Source organism: Doryrhamphus excisus, linkage group LG14 (assembly GCF_037039965.1).
Source record: "Doryrhamphus excisus strain RoL-2023G ecotype Guam linkage group LG14, RoL_Dexc_Guam_v1.1, whole genome shotgun sequence".
In the NCBI taxonomy this organism is placed as follows: domain Eukaryota; kingdom Metazoa; phylum Chordata; class Actinopteri; order Syngnathiformes; family Syngnathidae; genus Doryrhamphus; species Doryrhamphus excisus.
This window is the reverse complement of record NC_136370.1, coordinates 19,061,846-19,077,180: the sequence shown is the minus strand read 5'-3', so window position 1 is coordinate 19,077,180 and position 15,335 is coordinate 19,061,846. Positions and strand designations below refer to the sequence as shown.

General features: G+C 42.7%; 1 protein-coding gene across 1 annotated transcript; it reads right to left on the bottom strand.

Annotated features, from left to right (window-relative positions):
• Nucleotides 1–15: 15 nt before the first annotated feature.
• Nucleotides 16–14,649, bottom strand: scfd1 (sec1 family domain containing 1). Its single transcript, XM_078795885.1, has 25 exons — nt 14,460–14,649; nt 13,756–13,826; nt 11,867–11,955; nt 11,650–11,740; nt 11,372–11,494; nt 11,200–11,287; nt 11,040–11,129; nt 10,897–10,952; nt 10,674–10,759; nt 10,509–10,608; nt 10,295–10,434; nt 10,138–10,228; nt 9,982–10,055; nt 9,475–9,556; nt 7,914–8,010; nt 7,761–7,831; nt 6,630–6,709; nt 4,951–5,013; nt 4,761–4,836; nt 2,987–3,040; nt 1,671–1,723; nt 1,542–1,575; nt 451–516; nt 274–342; nt 16–171 (listed from the first exon to the last, which is right to left on the bottom strand). Exons 1-25 carry the CDS (start codon nt 14,488–14,490, stop codon nt 148–150), a joined length of 1,899 nt encoding a protein of 632 aa, XP_078652011.1. The 5' UTR covers nt 14,491–14,649; the 3' UTR covers nt 16–147.
• Nucleotides 14,650–15,335: the final 686 nt, after the last annotated feature.

Here is a 15,335-nt window from a genome sequence, read left to right as displayed (position 1 = left end):
AGAGAGGAGGCGTGTCTTGCTTTTGACAGTTGATGTCTCCAGCCACTAAAGACATAAACAGGAAGTCAGTTTCTTCACTTTATTCGTCTCGACACGGTACACAAGTGGACCACGTTCACATGTTGTTGTTGTTGCTGAGCATCCACGTCACTTTTGGCCCAGCTGTGACAGCTGTCAACACACACACACACACACACACACACACACACACACACACACATTAAAAGAAGTCAAGTACGTGTTTGAGAAAAAAAACGTTAAAAATGAACTCACTTGTTTGATGAACTGAGCTGCATTAAAGAGCTCACTGCAGCCATAAATGATCTTCTTGCCTTGTTTAGACTGTACACACACACACACACACACACACACACACACACACACACACACACACAGTAGCATTAGTGGACATGTTTAAACTGGAAGGTACTTAATGAGGTTGTGACGTACTTTGGTGTAGTCCACCAGGTTCTGGTACTCGATGTAGTTTCCTCCTCCCACCACAAACACAATAGCCTGAAAGAACAAAAACAAGTGTTATAAGCTAAACTAAGCTAAGCTAAGCTAAGCTAAGCTAAGCCTTTATTTGTCCCTCAGTGCACAGTACAGAATCAGTTAAGCGGTACAAAATACACAATATAGAAAAATAAACAATATAAACAGCCCAAGTATTAACAAAATGAACAGTTTTTCCCAGAGTTATATACAAATACAGTATGTAGAAAATTTTATAATAATAATAATAATAATGCATTTTATTTGTATAGCCCTTTTCAAAATACTCAAAGACACTTTACAGAAGAATGGAGTTGAATAAAGCAAGTAAACAGAATAGAAGACACACCAAAATACAACATTCATTGGTTAATACACAGTTAAAACATGAGTAAAAGCGGGGCGGGGCACAGCAGTCAGGTATAAAAAGTAATATGAAACGAGATGAGATATATGACCAGCCTATACACTATGAGATCTTGAGTTAAAGTGACTTTAAAGTGAGTTAATATGAGGAATTATGGAAATACTTCACATAGAACTTAGTATATTGCATTTAGAGCCCTTAATATTGCACAGTGAATGGAGTCTGGAGTAACTACTGTATATTGAATGTAAAAATATCTGCATTATGTATGATATCTATATCTGGAATATGCCTGTCACAATAACACATTTCACCGGATGGACGATTACATTAATCTTACAAATTATTACTGATCCATACATTCATTTTCTATACCGTTTATCCCAATTAGGCTCGCGGGGGTATGCTGGAGCCTATCGGGGTACACCCTGGACTGGTTGGCAGCCAATCATAGGGCACATATAGACAAACAACCATTCACACTCACATTCATACCTATGGACAATTTGGAGTGGCTAATTAACCTAGCATGTTTTTGGAATGTGGGAGGAAACCGGAGTACCTGGAGAAAACCCACGCACGCACGGGAAGAACATGCAAACTCCACACAAACTCAAATCGGAGATTTGTGTACAATAAAAATGTTTACTTGCTTCAATCAATCCATCAATCAACTCACCTCCTGGAATGGGTTCTTGTTTCTGGGAATGGAACTGAGGACACAATGGCAACAGTCGGTCACATGACATCACACTATAACGTCACAGCACGAGAGGGTGTGTGTGTGTGAGTGTGTGTGTGTGCTTGCCTTTCGCTGCCTCGTAGCATCTTGGGGTCAAAATATCGATAATCATCCGTCTCCTGGAAGAAGACACAAGAGGACACTGGTCACATGACTGGCAGCTGGACCTATTATGCAGATTTTTTCGGCACTTTGTATTAAATTAAAGAGCAGCTATACATAATCAGCACAGAAAACCTTCGGGATCTTCCAGAATCAGCACCTATTCCAGCTGTATTTCTTTGAATGTCATGCTTCGGTCTGTTTTAATGTATTCCTCCTATGGCCCGCCTCCAGGCACGCCCACTCCACTGTGGTTGGTCACACTCCCAAGTGGTAAGATTATAGGAGTTGATCAAATAAAAATAAACAGATTTATCTTTTTTTTTAATGTCTGATTTTAACATAGAACCATATGTGTTGGATCCCGAATCCGATCAGGAAGTAGAGACTGGACAGTCTGAAGTTTCTCTCAATGGTAAGTAGCTTCAGAATTTTTGCGTTAGTTTTTCTACAGCATCGGTAAAGTGTAATGTGTAATTATTAAGTGTAATTATTAGAAACCCTGCTTGCAGTATGCACACTCTATAATGCTACACGGACAAGCGCTTTTGTTCCATGACTTGCACAACATAAACACATTAGGACACTGATAAATTGTGACTTATTGCTTGATCTTATGACTCCTCGATACAACCATGTAATGTTGGAAAGGCGTCAGGCTTCAGCAACAGTTTTTCGGCTAGTCCAGCTCCATACTGGCCCATGTTGACAAAATAGTCCAGTGTGAAATCCCGTTGACGGATTAGGAATTCGTTAGGAATTGTACACAAATGTAGCTTTCCTTAACACCCAAATAAACACTTCTTGGGGAGCCATTGCTAACAATGAGCGTATCTATCTCGCCTTCAGCACACGCCCATATAAGGAAGCCCGCCTACGTGTGACATCACTAATCTCCAATTTTACAACGCCCTCTGAAACCAAGAGTTTTGAGCCATCCCGAACATCTCTCAGGGCTAACTTCATTATCTGAAAGTTTAGCATCGTTTAACACAATAATTATAAACATATAATATATAATAAATAATAATATAATATAAACATATAACTATAAACAATAATAACATTGTAGCTACATTTAGAGGTCAGAAAAGTGCTAATAAGTAATAGCATAACAGGTCGCCTTTCATATTCGCAATGGACACGGTCAGGATGTCATTAGCATCCATTAGCATGCAGACAGGAAGTCACAGAGGACACACGTGAACACACACAGAACATGTTGTCTTTCATTCTCATCCCATACAGCAAACATCTTTGATCGTGTCGTTCAAACTCACAGCGTGTGACTTCATCTCCATCAGGTTGTCGAGGATTCGAGTGACCGGAAGGTTCTGGAAGACGTAAAAACTGTTCTCAAAATATGATTGTGACACAGACGTATCAAGAGGAGCAAATATGACATCAAGTAAGTCACATGACTTGAAAAGACTAGTTAGTGTTGACGGCGACTTAGACATTCGAATAAAAGATGATTTGCTTGTGTTGTTCTTCACCCGCGGAGACGTGCGTGCACACACACACACACACACACACACACACAGTGCGAGGATGACTAAAACAGAAGACAATATTTACACATGATTTCATCCTGCAAGCATCTTTTGTCCACCCACCACCGTGCGGACCACAGAAATTTATTTTTCTCTACAAAAATGGGCAGTTTTTCCACAGAAAACACATCCCATTTAGCCTCAGTCAGTCATATATATATATATATTTATATATATTTATATAGTAAAGTCTCATTCTCGGGAGTCGGAAAAAATACCGATATAACCAGACTATCCATATATCCGATCCTGCGCCGAACTGCATTAAAAGTGGGCAATAATGCACTGGACATTGTTCTATAGTATAGAACAATGTCGAGCAGCTTAAATCAATCTTTGCTTAAGGATTTCAATACCAAAAAAAGAACACGGCGAACGGCTGCTTCCAGTCAACTTTATTTTTCACACTTCCACCACCAGAGCACAGCACACACACCGATTCCCGCACTTCCTGGTTCACAGGTCATGCTCAACCCGCCTCCAACCCGCCAACATGCCTGCAACAGAAGAACCAACTGCGTTCGTGGTTTCTCTCGTGTGTATAGATTCTATACAGGCATGTGTTTGGCCAGCTATGTGGGGTGGGTTGAGCATGACCTGTGAACCAGGAAGTGCGGGAATTGGTGTTGACTGGAAGCAGCCGCTCGCCGTGTTCTTTTTTGGTATTGAAATCCTTAAGCAAAGATTGATTTAAGCTGCTTTTGTATCGATATAAGCAGACCAAATTGGCTGGCGGGCATCGTAGTAACCGGATTATCATAATAACCGGGTATCGTACTAACGGAACTAATTATATCATAAAAGACTAGAAATTTGCCGGGAAATGAAAATAGTATCGTAATAAGTAGTAATTCGTTATAACCGATATCGATATAACGAGACTTTACTGTATATATATTTTTTTGACTACTGTAAATTCCGGACTATAAGCCGCTATAAGACGGTGGAAACGGCAGCGGGAAGAACTGGAGCAATGTAAAAAGACGAAAAAAGCTTTCAGGAGGGAATAAAAGCCGTCTTTCTTTGTAAATATGTTTACATGTTTTAATGTGGGCAGGTGCGGCTTGTGTATGTACAAAATCGGTTTTCCTCTAAAAATGTAGCGGGTGAGGCTTATAATCAGGTGCGCTCTATAGTCGGGAAATTACGGTAATGACCTGTCCAGGTCGTGACAAGCTCATTGCAAATTCCGTCATGGTTACCGCTTGCCCCAAATAAACGTCCCCTCAGCAAGGTGATGTTCCCACGACCGTCTTTTTATCACTTACGCCCCATCCTGGCTAAGGTTGGTGACAGCTTCCTCTGTTTTTTGTTGACGTAAGTCACTTGCTTGAAACCTGATACCAGACTGAATACTTGATGCACTAACCCGGTAAGTTGAATTTGAGAGACCTCCTTTAAGTGATTTGATGCGACTTTAACGACATCATGTTGCTCTGCTGTAGAAGATGAGTAAATTACTTGTGCAGGCGCGAGGGATGGGAGTGGGGGGGGGACTCACGTGTTGTTTGAGCACCAGGTTCTTCACTCCCTCCATGACCAACTGCGAGCCGCTGTTCATCACTCTGGAAAAGAGCCTGCAAGAATGGGCGGGGGAGTGAGGAGAGGGTGAGACAATACGGACAAACGGGAGGACAGGGTAAGGCTGGTAATCACAAAGAATACTAGAAGGCATCAGGAGGCGGACTTACCCCATCGGCTTGACCCCGCTGTTGCCATAGTTGGCTGAAGTGCCGGCCATCTTGGTAAAGGCCCTGTGCAGCAAAATGAAACAACGTGATTGGCTGTTCATTTCTGTCACAGCCAGCCAGGAAGTACAAATGTATCCGTGTAGAACCGCACAATGCATCCCACCAGACATCTTCTACATCTTTGTCCAATGTCGACATCTGACAGTTCTGTCAACATGTTCTGAATAAATAATAAATTAGGGAATTTGACGTTCTTCGTGCTTAGATGATACCATCCCCTAGCTCAGGAGTCTGCAACCTCTAGCATCAAAAGAGCCATTTCAGCAGAAGCATAAATAAGCTGCATGTTGCACAACAACCCTGTCCTAGCTAAGTGCTAACAGCTGCTACATGCATCAATGCCTTAATAAGCCAATTCTCACCAACAAGACTTATTATTTATTACATTTATTTGTGGATGTGGGTTGCTGTTTTAATGTACATAATTGTTTAATTTACATAATTGTTGTCCAAAGTTGGGGCTGCATGGTGGACGAGTGGTTAGCGTGCAGACCTCACAGCTAGAAGACCAGGGTTCAATTCCACCGTCAATCATCTCTGTGTGGAGTTTGCATGGATACTCCGACATTCCAAAAACATGCTAGGTTAATTAGAGACTCCAAATTGTCCATAGGTATGAATGTGAGTGTGAATGGTTGTTTGTCTATATGTGCCCTGTGATTGGCTGGCCACCAGTCCAGGGTGTACCCCGCCCCTGCGACCCTCGTGAGGAAAAGCGGTAGAAAATGAATGAATGAATGTCCAACGTTGAATAAAGAAATACTCACATCACGTCTCTGCCAAGAATCACATCTTCAGTGAAGGTTAAAGTTCATTTAACCCTTTCATTTATCATATATATACATTTTGAATTGTTTTAGGCATGTAAAAACATATTTTGTAACACTATATAAACGTGTTGTGTGTTAACATTTCCGAAACCTGCGGCGTAACTGTGTTAGTTAGCAAAGAACTACAGTGTCAGTCACTGATGACATCATAGACAGGTGTCAGAGCTGACTTCCAGTTGCCGTTTCCCTGTAGTGGCAAGAAGGTTGTTTTGTGGTATAAATACATTCAGAACATGCACCATATTGTATGCTAACCATGCTAATCAGAGGCGTACAGTTCCGGAAAACACGCTAACCGGGGTAAACACAAACCAAAGTTCCGCCGTGCTAACTTTGAAACACTTAACAGAACTTAAAGAGTGTTTTCTTTGTCCTTCGCCTGAAGTTAAAACTTTGCAGAGGTTTTTCGGGGACACGTCAAGTTGTGTCCAAGAAGGATAAGCTCGAGTCTAAATCACTTCCCACAACATCTTTAAGTCTAGAGAACTCCTCTGGGAGGCTGGACTTTCCTTCCATATGAGTTTACATTCACCCGCTCCGACTGCAGCGAGGCACTTGGACCAAAGTATGGAAAGTGGGAAAGCTTGAGGGACACCTGCTTCTTCACTTCACGTCCTCAGCACCGAGCCCTTGAGCAAGGCGTCAAGCCCCCTGTTGGGTGTTGTTGACTTGTTAAGGTATGTCCCGTCCTGTCCCTTCCCTCTGACATTAATGAATGTGTGTGTGTGTAGCAAATCAACCCAGCTTGTTGTGTTGTTCCAAGGACTCCGATGAATAAAACACACTCACTTCCACTGTTTGATGTAGCTGAGGGGTGAAAGGTCACAGCCAGCGTCCAACAGAGCCGTTTTATACTGTTCCAAGTCTGACTGAAAAAACGGAACAAAGACACAAAGTTCTAGTGAGACCACAAAGATTTGCATATTTGGAAAGTGAAGAAGGTCCATAAGAAGAATAATAAAGAATAAAAAAGCATTCCTCTCCTCTTAGAAAAGACACCGGGGACTTGATTTACAACACGGAATGTCGCTGCTCTCATCCCTGGCAGACTCACTTTGCACAGCCTGGAATGTCCATTTCTGGCATGCACACACCGTTCGCTTTAAAACGCTAGCTGCCGCCTGAAGGTCCAAACCGCTTTACGAGTACATCATATACCCAATTAGGGCTGCCAAAGTTAACGCGGTACGGAAATTTTCTTTAACGAGTTCTTTTTTTAGATGCGCAAATAATATGCACTCATCCTGATCTTCGGCGTACGTTTAGCTCCAAAGACCTGTCAGATGGCTCTTTCAACAGGACCAAAGTTATTTGTATCTGCCGTCGCTGTGAGTTGAGAAAAATTAAAAAAGGACTATTTTGTTTAATAAATACATAATGTGCTGCACGGCGGTTAAGTGGTGAGCACGCAGGCCTCACAGCTAGGAGATCTGAGTTCAATTTCACCCTCGGCCATCTCTATGTGGCGTTTGCATGTTCTCCCCGTGCATGCGTGGGTTTTTTCCAGGTACTCCGGTTTCCTCCCACATTCCAAAAACATGCTAGGTTAATTAGCCACTCCAAATTGTCCATAGGTATGAATGTGAGTGTGAATGGTTGTTTGTCTTTAAGTGCCCTGTGATTGGCTGGCCACCAGTCCAGGGTGTACCCCGCCTCTCGTCCGAAGACAGCCGGTGACGACCCTCGTGAGGATAAGCGGTAGAAAATGAATGAACATTATTCCAACAGTAAAATATGGTGGTGGTAGTGTGATGGTCTGGGACTGTTTTGCTGCATCAGGACCTGGAAGACCCACTGTGATAAATGGAACCATGAATTATTGTTAATATGCGAATATGGGCTGCATGGCGGTCGAGTGGTTAGCGCACAGCTAAGGAGAGCTAGGACAGCTAGGTCTGTTATCATCCATTTAGGTCTTACCTCAGGAGGAGGCTGCTGAGCTGTGATGTAGTAGATGAGGAAGAGTCGCATCTTGTCTTCAGGAGTGCCAGCTGACACACACACGCACACACACACCCATCAAAACCAATTCAACATATATGTATTTGTGTGTGTGTGTGTGTGTGTACGTACCATCAGGGTCACTGATGATGTCCAGAAGTGATTTGTCCAGAGTGGACTTGCTCATCAGTTTCTCCTCATATTCAAAATAAACATCCAGCTTTCGACTCTGAAGGGACACAAATGTGTAAAGGTGCGAAAAAAAACCCACAAAAAACAAAGTGGTTTTCATTTAATCTTCCTATAATTTGTGGTTGAAAGTATGGCACTTTCGCTGCTCGGTGCTGTTGCACAGTGCCGCCACAGGGGGGCGTTGCGGCTTGGTTGTTGGGAAGGCCACACAGCGGTGAAGAAGAAATAAATGAACTGCTGTGTTGGAGAGACGACCAACTGTTCCCGCTCTTTCGTGTGGTTCAGGTTGGTGAAAAAGAAGTGTTTTTAAGCACACCACGATATGTAGTATAGTCATATAGAGTGACTTTTGATGCCTCTGTAATGTATATTTGTTGTTTATGTGAGAAAATAAAGTGTATATACATGTGTATATTCGCTAATGCTAACAGGCTTAGCGGTGAGAACCGAGGCCTGGCCGCCTTTAGCACCCATTTTAGGTGCAAGTGAAGTAGATAGACAAAAGAATGGGTGAAGGAACAAAATGGATGTATATTTCAGTGTATATTTTTCTTACATATATATTATCTTAATATGCATATTTCCTGTCAAGTAGCAGAGCATGCTTGAATGGCTCGATGGTTGTAGTTGCATAGAAGAAGAAAGAAATAAACTGCTGTGTTGGAGAGACGACCAACTGTTCCCGCTCTTTTGTGTATTTCAGGTTGGTGAAAAAGAAGTGTTTTTAAGTACATCACGATATGTAGTATAGACATGTAGAGTGATTTTGACGCCTCTGTAAGGTATATTAGCTGTTTATGTGAGAAAAAAAAGTCTGTGTATATTCGCTAATGCTAACAGGCCTAGTTGTGAGAACCGAGGCCTGGCCGCCTTTGGCACCCATTTTAGATGCAAGTGAAGTAGATAGACAAAAGAATGGGTGAAGGAACAAAATGGAGGCCAACTGTTCCCGCTCTTTCGTGTGTTTCAGGTTGGTGAAAAAGAAGTGTTTTTAAGTACACCACGATATGTAGTATAGTCATGTAGAGTGACTTTTGATGCCTCCGTAATGTATATTAATTGTTTATGTGAGGAGAAAAAAAAAAGTCTGTGTATATTTGCTAATGCTAACAGGCCTAGCGGTGAGAACCGAGGCCTGGCCGCCTTTAGCACCCATTTTAGGTGCAAGTGAAGTACATAGACAAAAGAATGGGTGAAGGAACAAAATGGATGTATATTTTTGTTATATATATTATCTTAATATGCCTATTTCCTGTCAAGTAGCAGAGCATGCTTGAATGGCTCGATGGTTGTAGTTGTGTAGAAGAAGAAATAAATAAACTGCTGTGTTGGAGCGACGACCAACTGTTCGCTCTTTCGTGTGTTTCAGGTCGAGAACATTTGGCAGTGAGTAGTAAAATTATAACTATTTAACTATAACTAGTACCGGAACATTCCGTCATTGTTATGCTGTGGCGTGATGGACCACAGCCATACTGTATGTTGGATGCCGATGTGCTACCTTGATGTGGTCCAGCACGGCGGTGGCCACGTTGGTGTGGAGGTCAATCAGACGTTTCTTCTCCAGCAGTTCAGGGAGAGAGCTACGCAACAACAGAAACACAAACGAGTTTAGCGGTGACATGACAACACAAAGCTGACATGAATGTGCATGTGTGCTGTGTCGATCGAGCTGGGTTGACGACACCCGTATTGAGCCATGAGAATCAACACAAGTCTGTAAAACCAATGATTTCGGTTGGATAGTTTGACACAGGCTACGCCAATTGATGCCGGCATGTTTGCTAACTAGCTAGCTAGAACTATGCATCTAGCTTCTGGACCGTGGACTCCAAATATGTTGTTGTTATACTAATTATGTCTAGTTCTCCAAACACTATTTGCTAAGCATCTGGTAAATGTATGTAATTGAAAATACATCGCTAAGTAGCACAGAAAAATCTGTAGAGAAGCTCTGCTGCCAGACGACGCATCTCACTACACATTAAGCAGCGGGTCGGGTGAGTACCTGACAGCAGAGGTGAGCTTGGCGGTGTTGTCTGACAGCATGCTAATGGCGCCATCGTCCTCGCCCTCCAAGCCCTACCCACAAAGACACAAAAACTTCAGCTGTCAATCCCGAGCGAAGGAGCGAAGGTCCATGCAGAGCCGGCCGGTCCCTCACCATGATGCTCTTCAGACGTTTGACCTCATCCTCCTGCGCTCTATAGGTGTCCAGCTCCTCCTGGACCGACTCGGCCACCTCTGGAAAGGGACTGCGACACGAGGTGAGTCACTAAACAGTACTGCAAGTGGGCCCAGTCGGGTCTTCATGGACTCACCTGCCCTTATGCTTCTGCCAGAACTTGTCTGCAGCCGTCAGGTCATACGTCCTCCTGCTCTTCTTTTTCGGCCTGGCGCCGGCAGGAGACTGCTCCGCCCCCATGCCCTCCTCCATCATCACCCTGTTGAGATGGAAGTCCTGGTGGACAGAGTCACAAGCTCGGACCTTTTCTTCTACTTGTCAAACTTTCCACAGGTACGTTGACGGCGCACCAGCACATCGTGGATCAGCGCCTGATAGGTCCAGGTGTGGTGAAGGGGCGTGGCCATGTCGATGTTGCGGTCGGCCAGAACAAACAGAGGTCTCTGGAAGCTGCGCAGGAAGGGACAGGAGGGCAATGCATGATGGGAGATCAGCTCTGACCACCTTTGCTTTACCTGAACTGTCCGGCGGCCATGTTGTCTCCTGTGAAGAGGCTGTTTCTGGCGTCACGCAGGTTCTCACGAAGCTTCTTGTCCAGCTTCTGCGAGACACGAACACACCAAGTGTTACACAAACATTCGTAACAGAAAGCAAATGAAAAAACTGAGTGTGTCCTCATAGTCAAAACGTGGAGCGCCTCGCTAATTTAATGGTACATCTCAGTGCTGGTTCACTCACCATGGCTACCATCTCTGCTGCGTTCCCACGAGGACAACGGATGATTGGCACGGCGCCTGCTCGCACAAACAAACACACCAATCAGGTCAAAGCGCACATGGGACACTCGGATGAGCCTGAAGTATCAGCGAACAGGGTCACACCCAGAGTCACGAAGAAGCAGAAGAGACTGTCCACGATCGTGTCCATGATGGCCTCCATGTCCGTGTCCTGGACGTCTCCTCTGTTGATAGCTGCGGGAGGACACAACAGCATGGTTTTAATGTGGGTTACATGGCGTCGCTCGTGGGTTCACTCGGTTACCGTGGTAGGAAATGAGCTCCTTGTTTTGATGGCAGAGGATGAACATGTCGTCCTCCAGAGTGATGAAGTTCAGGTACTGGTCATACACCTGACACACACACACACACACACACACCAGCGGTCAGCGATAATTAACACGTTAGGGATATCTTTCAAGAGTAACCATGGTAACCTTGGTAACTTGACTGACGGCGTTGGCAGCCAGAGCGGCGCTGGCAATGTCCTCCAGTTTACTTCTACTGATGGCCGAGATGAAGTTCAGGTAGTACGACTCGTACAACTGGTTCCTCAAGTCCTACTCAAACACACAAACCACCCCATTAACACAAAAGTCCTTCATTGAGTTGAGTGGTCGCAGCATGTTGGCTTTGTCGCCACCTTCAGGACAAATGACACATTGTTCTGCGCATGCGTTTCTTTTTGTTACCATGCGTTGGCTAACGTGCACACCTGACAGATCCTGTCGATGTTCTCCTCTGAGGGCATGACAAAGTAGATGGCCGGGACATCAGGAATGGGATCTCTGTCGGAATGAAGCAGTCTGCACACACAGAGACACTCCATTAGGAACACGTCATCTACTGTATGTGAGGCTGTGCAGGCGGGAGACTGACTGCCTGCCATATAAATATGAACTTCTAGCAATATTTGAGTGTGTGTTGATTACAGGTGCAGTGTGATGCCCATGTCTCTCAGCTCTTTGACAGACAACAGAGGCGAGATGATGTCCTGACCAAAGCGGTCGTAGATCAACACCTAAAAGCAAGCAAAGGTCACAATGACAATTGATTATGTGAGCCGCTCCCCTTGTCTTATGACCACCAATATTGGTATAAACATTTGTTTCTTTGTCGAGAATAAACAATCACAACAAACACGACGGGCGACTGGTTAGCATGCAGGCCTCACAGCTAGGAGACCTGACTTCGATGATCCCGCCCTCGGCCATCTCTGTGTGGAGTTTCCATGTTCTCCCTGTGCATGCGTGGGTTTTCTCCGGGTACTCCGGTTTCCTCCCACATTCCAAAAACATGCTAGGTTAATTAGCCACTCCAAATTGTCCATAGGTATGAATGTGAGTGTGAATGGTTGTTTGTCTATATGTGCCCTGTGATTGGCTGGCCACCAGTCCAGGGTGGATCCCGCCTCTTGCCCGTGACCCTCGTTTTCTACCGCTGAATGAATGAACAAACAAGACACTTCAGCCTGGTTTACTACATTCACACTGCATGGTATGAAGTTTGTGGGGAACTTGCTGTTTACAGGCGTATGTAGATGAGGACTTGCGAGTACCTTTCCCCGGCATATAAATTGGATATACACGACCCGAACCTTCAGAGTGCAGTAAATGAGATTCATATCTAATGTATATCTCCAAAGTGAAGAGGCCTACAAGTCACATATGAGCAAAAAACCCCAAAAAACGTTGCCAGTATTGTCTTAAGATTGTGTACAAAAGAGACTACCGGTAATACTCCTGACTTGTACAATTGAAGAATCAAAAAAAAAAAAGAAAAAAAAAGTGTCTACATTGGTGGCACTACTGAATTTAATTTAGTTGTAAATTCGATGAAATGTGACACAGTATAAGCTAAGTGTCTGTTTATAAATATAAGTGGGAATAGTATTTTAATAATGATCATTCTACTGTCTTGTCATCTCTGCTGGAATCTCTGATTGACTGATATGAGAAATGTAAGAATATTACCTTAATACCTTTGTAACTATAAATTGTTAGAGGTACCTAGGCTAACTTGCATAAATATAGAGGTAGTGATTATCATTATTATTATCATCATTAATTATTATTAATTATTACTTTACAATAAATAGTAATAATGGACAGCAAGACATCACTGCTTAAAAATTGGTTTGAGCACAGACCTAAAACCTGCTTCCTAATGCACAAGACTAGACACACACAAACTAATAAACACGTCTAAAAACCTCAGGTAGGGTTTAACAAGAAGAAACTGATGTTTGGGTTGGTCACCTGTCCAGACACAGTCTCAAGTTCTTGTTTTTTAATGCACAAGATTAGACACATGCAATCCAGAAAATAAGTAAATGTCACAAAAAAGTGGGCTAATAAATTGACACACAAAGACTGGAGATTTCTGAAAATAAAACAGAAGAAATTTCTACACTGTACAAGAAGCAATGAAGTCTGTAAAATTAAATAATTAAAAATAAAAAATCACAAAATCTTCAACTACAATGATGAAAATAATAATATTAGTGATGATTATAATGATGGTAATAATGATAAAGATTATAACAATAAGGATAATGATAATAATAATAATAATACAATGATAATAATAACAGGGGAAACAAGACAGTGGCATGAACATAATTATATCTTGCAAAAGGGGGTAGGCATTTATAAGCTTTTGCTTCAGCCTACTCCTTTTGGGCTTGTTATCAGATGGTTGAATACAAATGTAAATAATGGAAAGTTATATTTTGATTTTGATTGATGTAAGAAATGCACTGTTATGATTCATATATTTGCCCAAATAAAGCGAGAAAAAAAAAAAAAAAAAAAAACTTTACCTTCCATACGGGCTCGGCTGTGGTGTTCTTCACAGGAGGAGCATTGAAGTTCAACATGCGCCTCAGAGCGACTAAAGATATCAAACACAAACGATAAGATTGATTTATAGCACATAATTAAAGATCTTACATTTTGTATTGTGTCATTTATAAGTACAGTGAGAAAGTGCAAACCTAAATAAAGTTAGGGGTCGCCAAAGTGCGGCCTGGGGGCAAACATTTATGTATAGGAAACACTGCTATGTAAGCAGAAGCACAAGGCTAAGATGTAGGCATTTTGTACAGATAACTTGAAATAATGTTGGCCTCCATTGGATTACTTTTATCATCTTTCATGTTCAAAATGTAACTAAGTAGCCCCCCGTATCCTTTGGTTGTTCTGCTTGAGAGCACTTCTCATTTCGAAGTCGTCACACTGTGAGGAATGCAGTCCCGTTGAACTCTAGATAAAACAATGATCCATTTCCATTGTCCACTCGCTTTTAGCACCAAAGTTATGTTGTAAAGCTAGTTTGTTGAGTGGCTGGGAAAGAGAGCATCAGTCATTTGGCTAATGGCAGCTAATTCGTTTAAACGAGGCTTGACACTCGTTTAAACTTGTGTTGTGTCATACACGACAAGCGCTCCATTGTTAAATGCCCACTGCCACGGAGGCATGTCGCTGAAAAAGGGTACGAATGAGTAAAAAGCAGAGTTAAACAGACCTGACTGTTTGTCGCGTACTGACGCCGCCATGTTGGATGTTGTTGGCGGTGACGACTCTGTGATGACGTGTCAGCAAAGAGGAAGCAATAACGAAGATGCGTCACTCTGATACCATTTACGTGAACGATTGCCACAACCGACAGCTATCCTTCTGGCTGCCGAACATTTACGTTTGAAATATATCTGATATTTCCCCCGCCCCAAAAAGAACTGTTTACTGTGGATCAACAGTGTTATTTTGACTGGTCTTACTTTACTGGCTTGGCTACAGGATGTTTGTTATTGTTTTCATTAAAGTTAAAAATACGGCAAACTTAAAACTGGAGTGCCATGGGAAAGGGCAAAGTACGTGAGTTTTTCGGTGAAACTGGTTGACCAGGTGCACCACCAGGAATTCTGGGCTCCATGACAAAAACAATCACCGGCCAGCCCCAACTTCACATCACACCTAACAGGCTAACAATCACAGTGATGGTAGGAGTGGACCAAACCATCCCTTGTAGCGGGGGTGTATGAGTGGTGGTCAGTCAATATGGAAGCTTTCGTTTCGTCAATGTGGATACTTAACTGTTTCTTCCAACTGCAGGATGTTGTTTTCGTCGTTTTCTGACTAAAACAAATCATAACCAGGTATCAAAATTATTTTACCTATTTATTTGGGCACCTGTCAGTTAATGGCCCTTGGAATTGTCCTAAACTTTATGCTAGCTACTGATTCAAGTATCTTAGGATCGCTACTAGCGTGTTGAGACCGATATTTTTCAGTTTTCGTTTATGTTTATAGTCTAAAATATTGTATATATTTGTTGAATAAATGTCTAAAGACAGTGTTCATTGAATGAAAGTAAATGATGATCACATGACATTAAGACAAC

Coding starts and splice junctions, on each gene's coding strand:
- scfd1 (XM_078795885.1), bottom strand. CDS start 14,490: ATGGCGGCGTCAGTACGCGACAAACAGTCAG. Junction 1,724..2,986: donor TGGAGATGAAGTCACACGCT/GTGAGTTTGAAC, acceptor GTCTTCTTCCAG/GAGACGGATGATTATCGATA. Junction 517..1,541: donor ACAAGAACCCATTCCAGGAG/GTGAGTTGATTG, acceptor TTGTTCTTTCAG/GCTATTGTGTTTGTGGTGGG.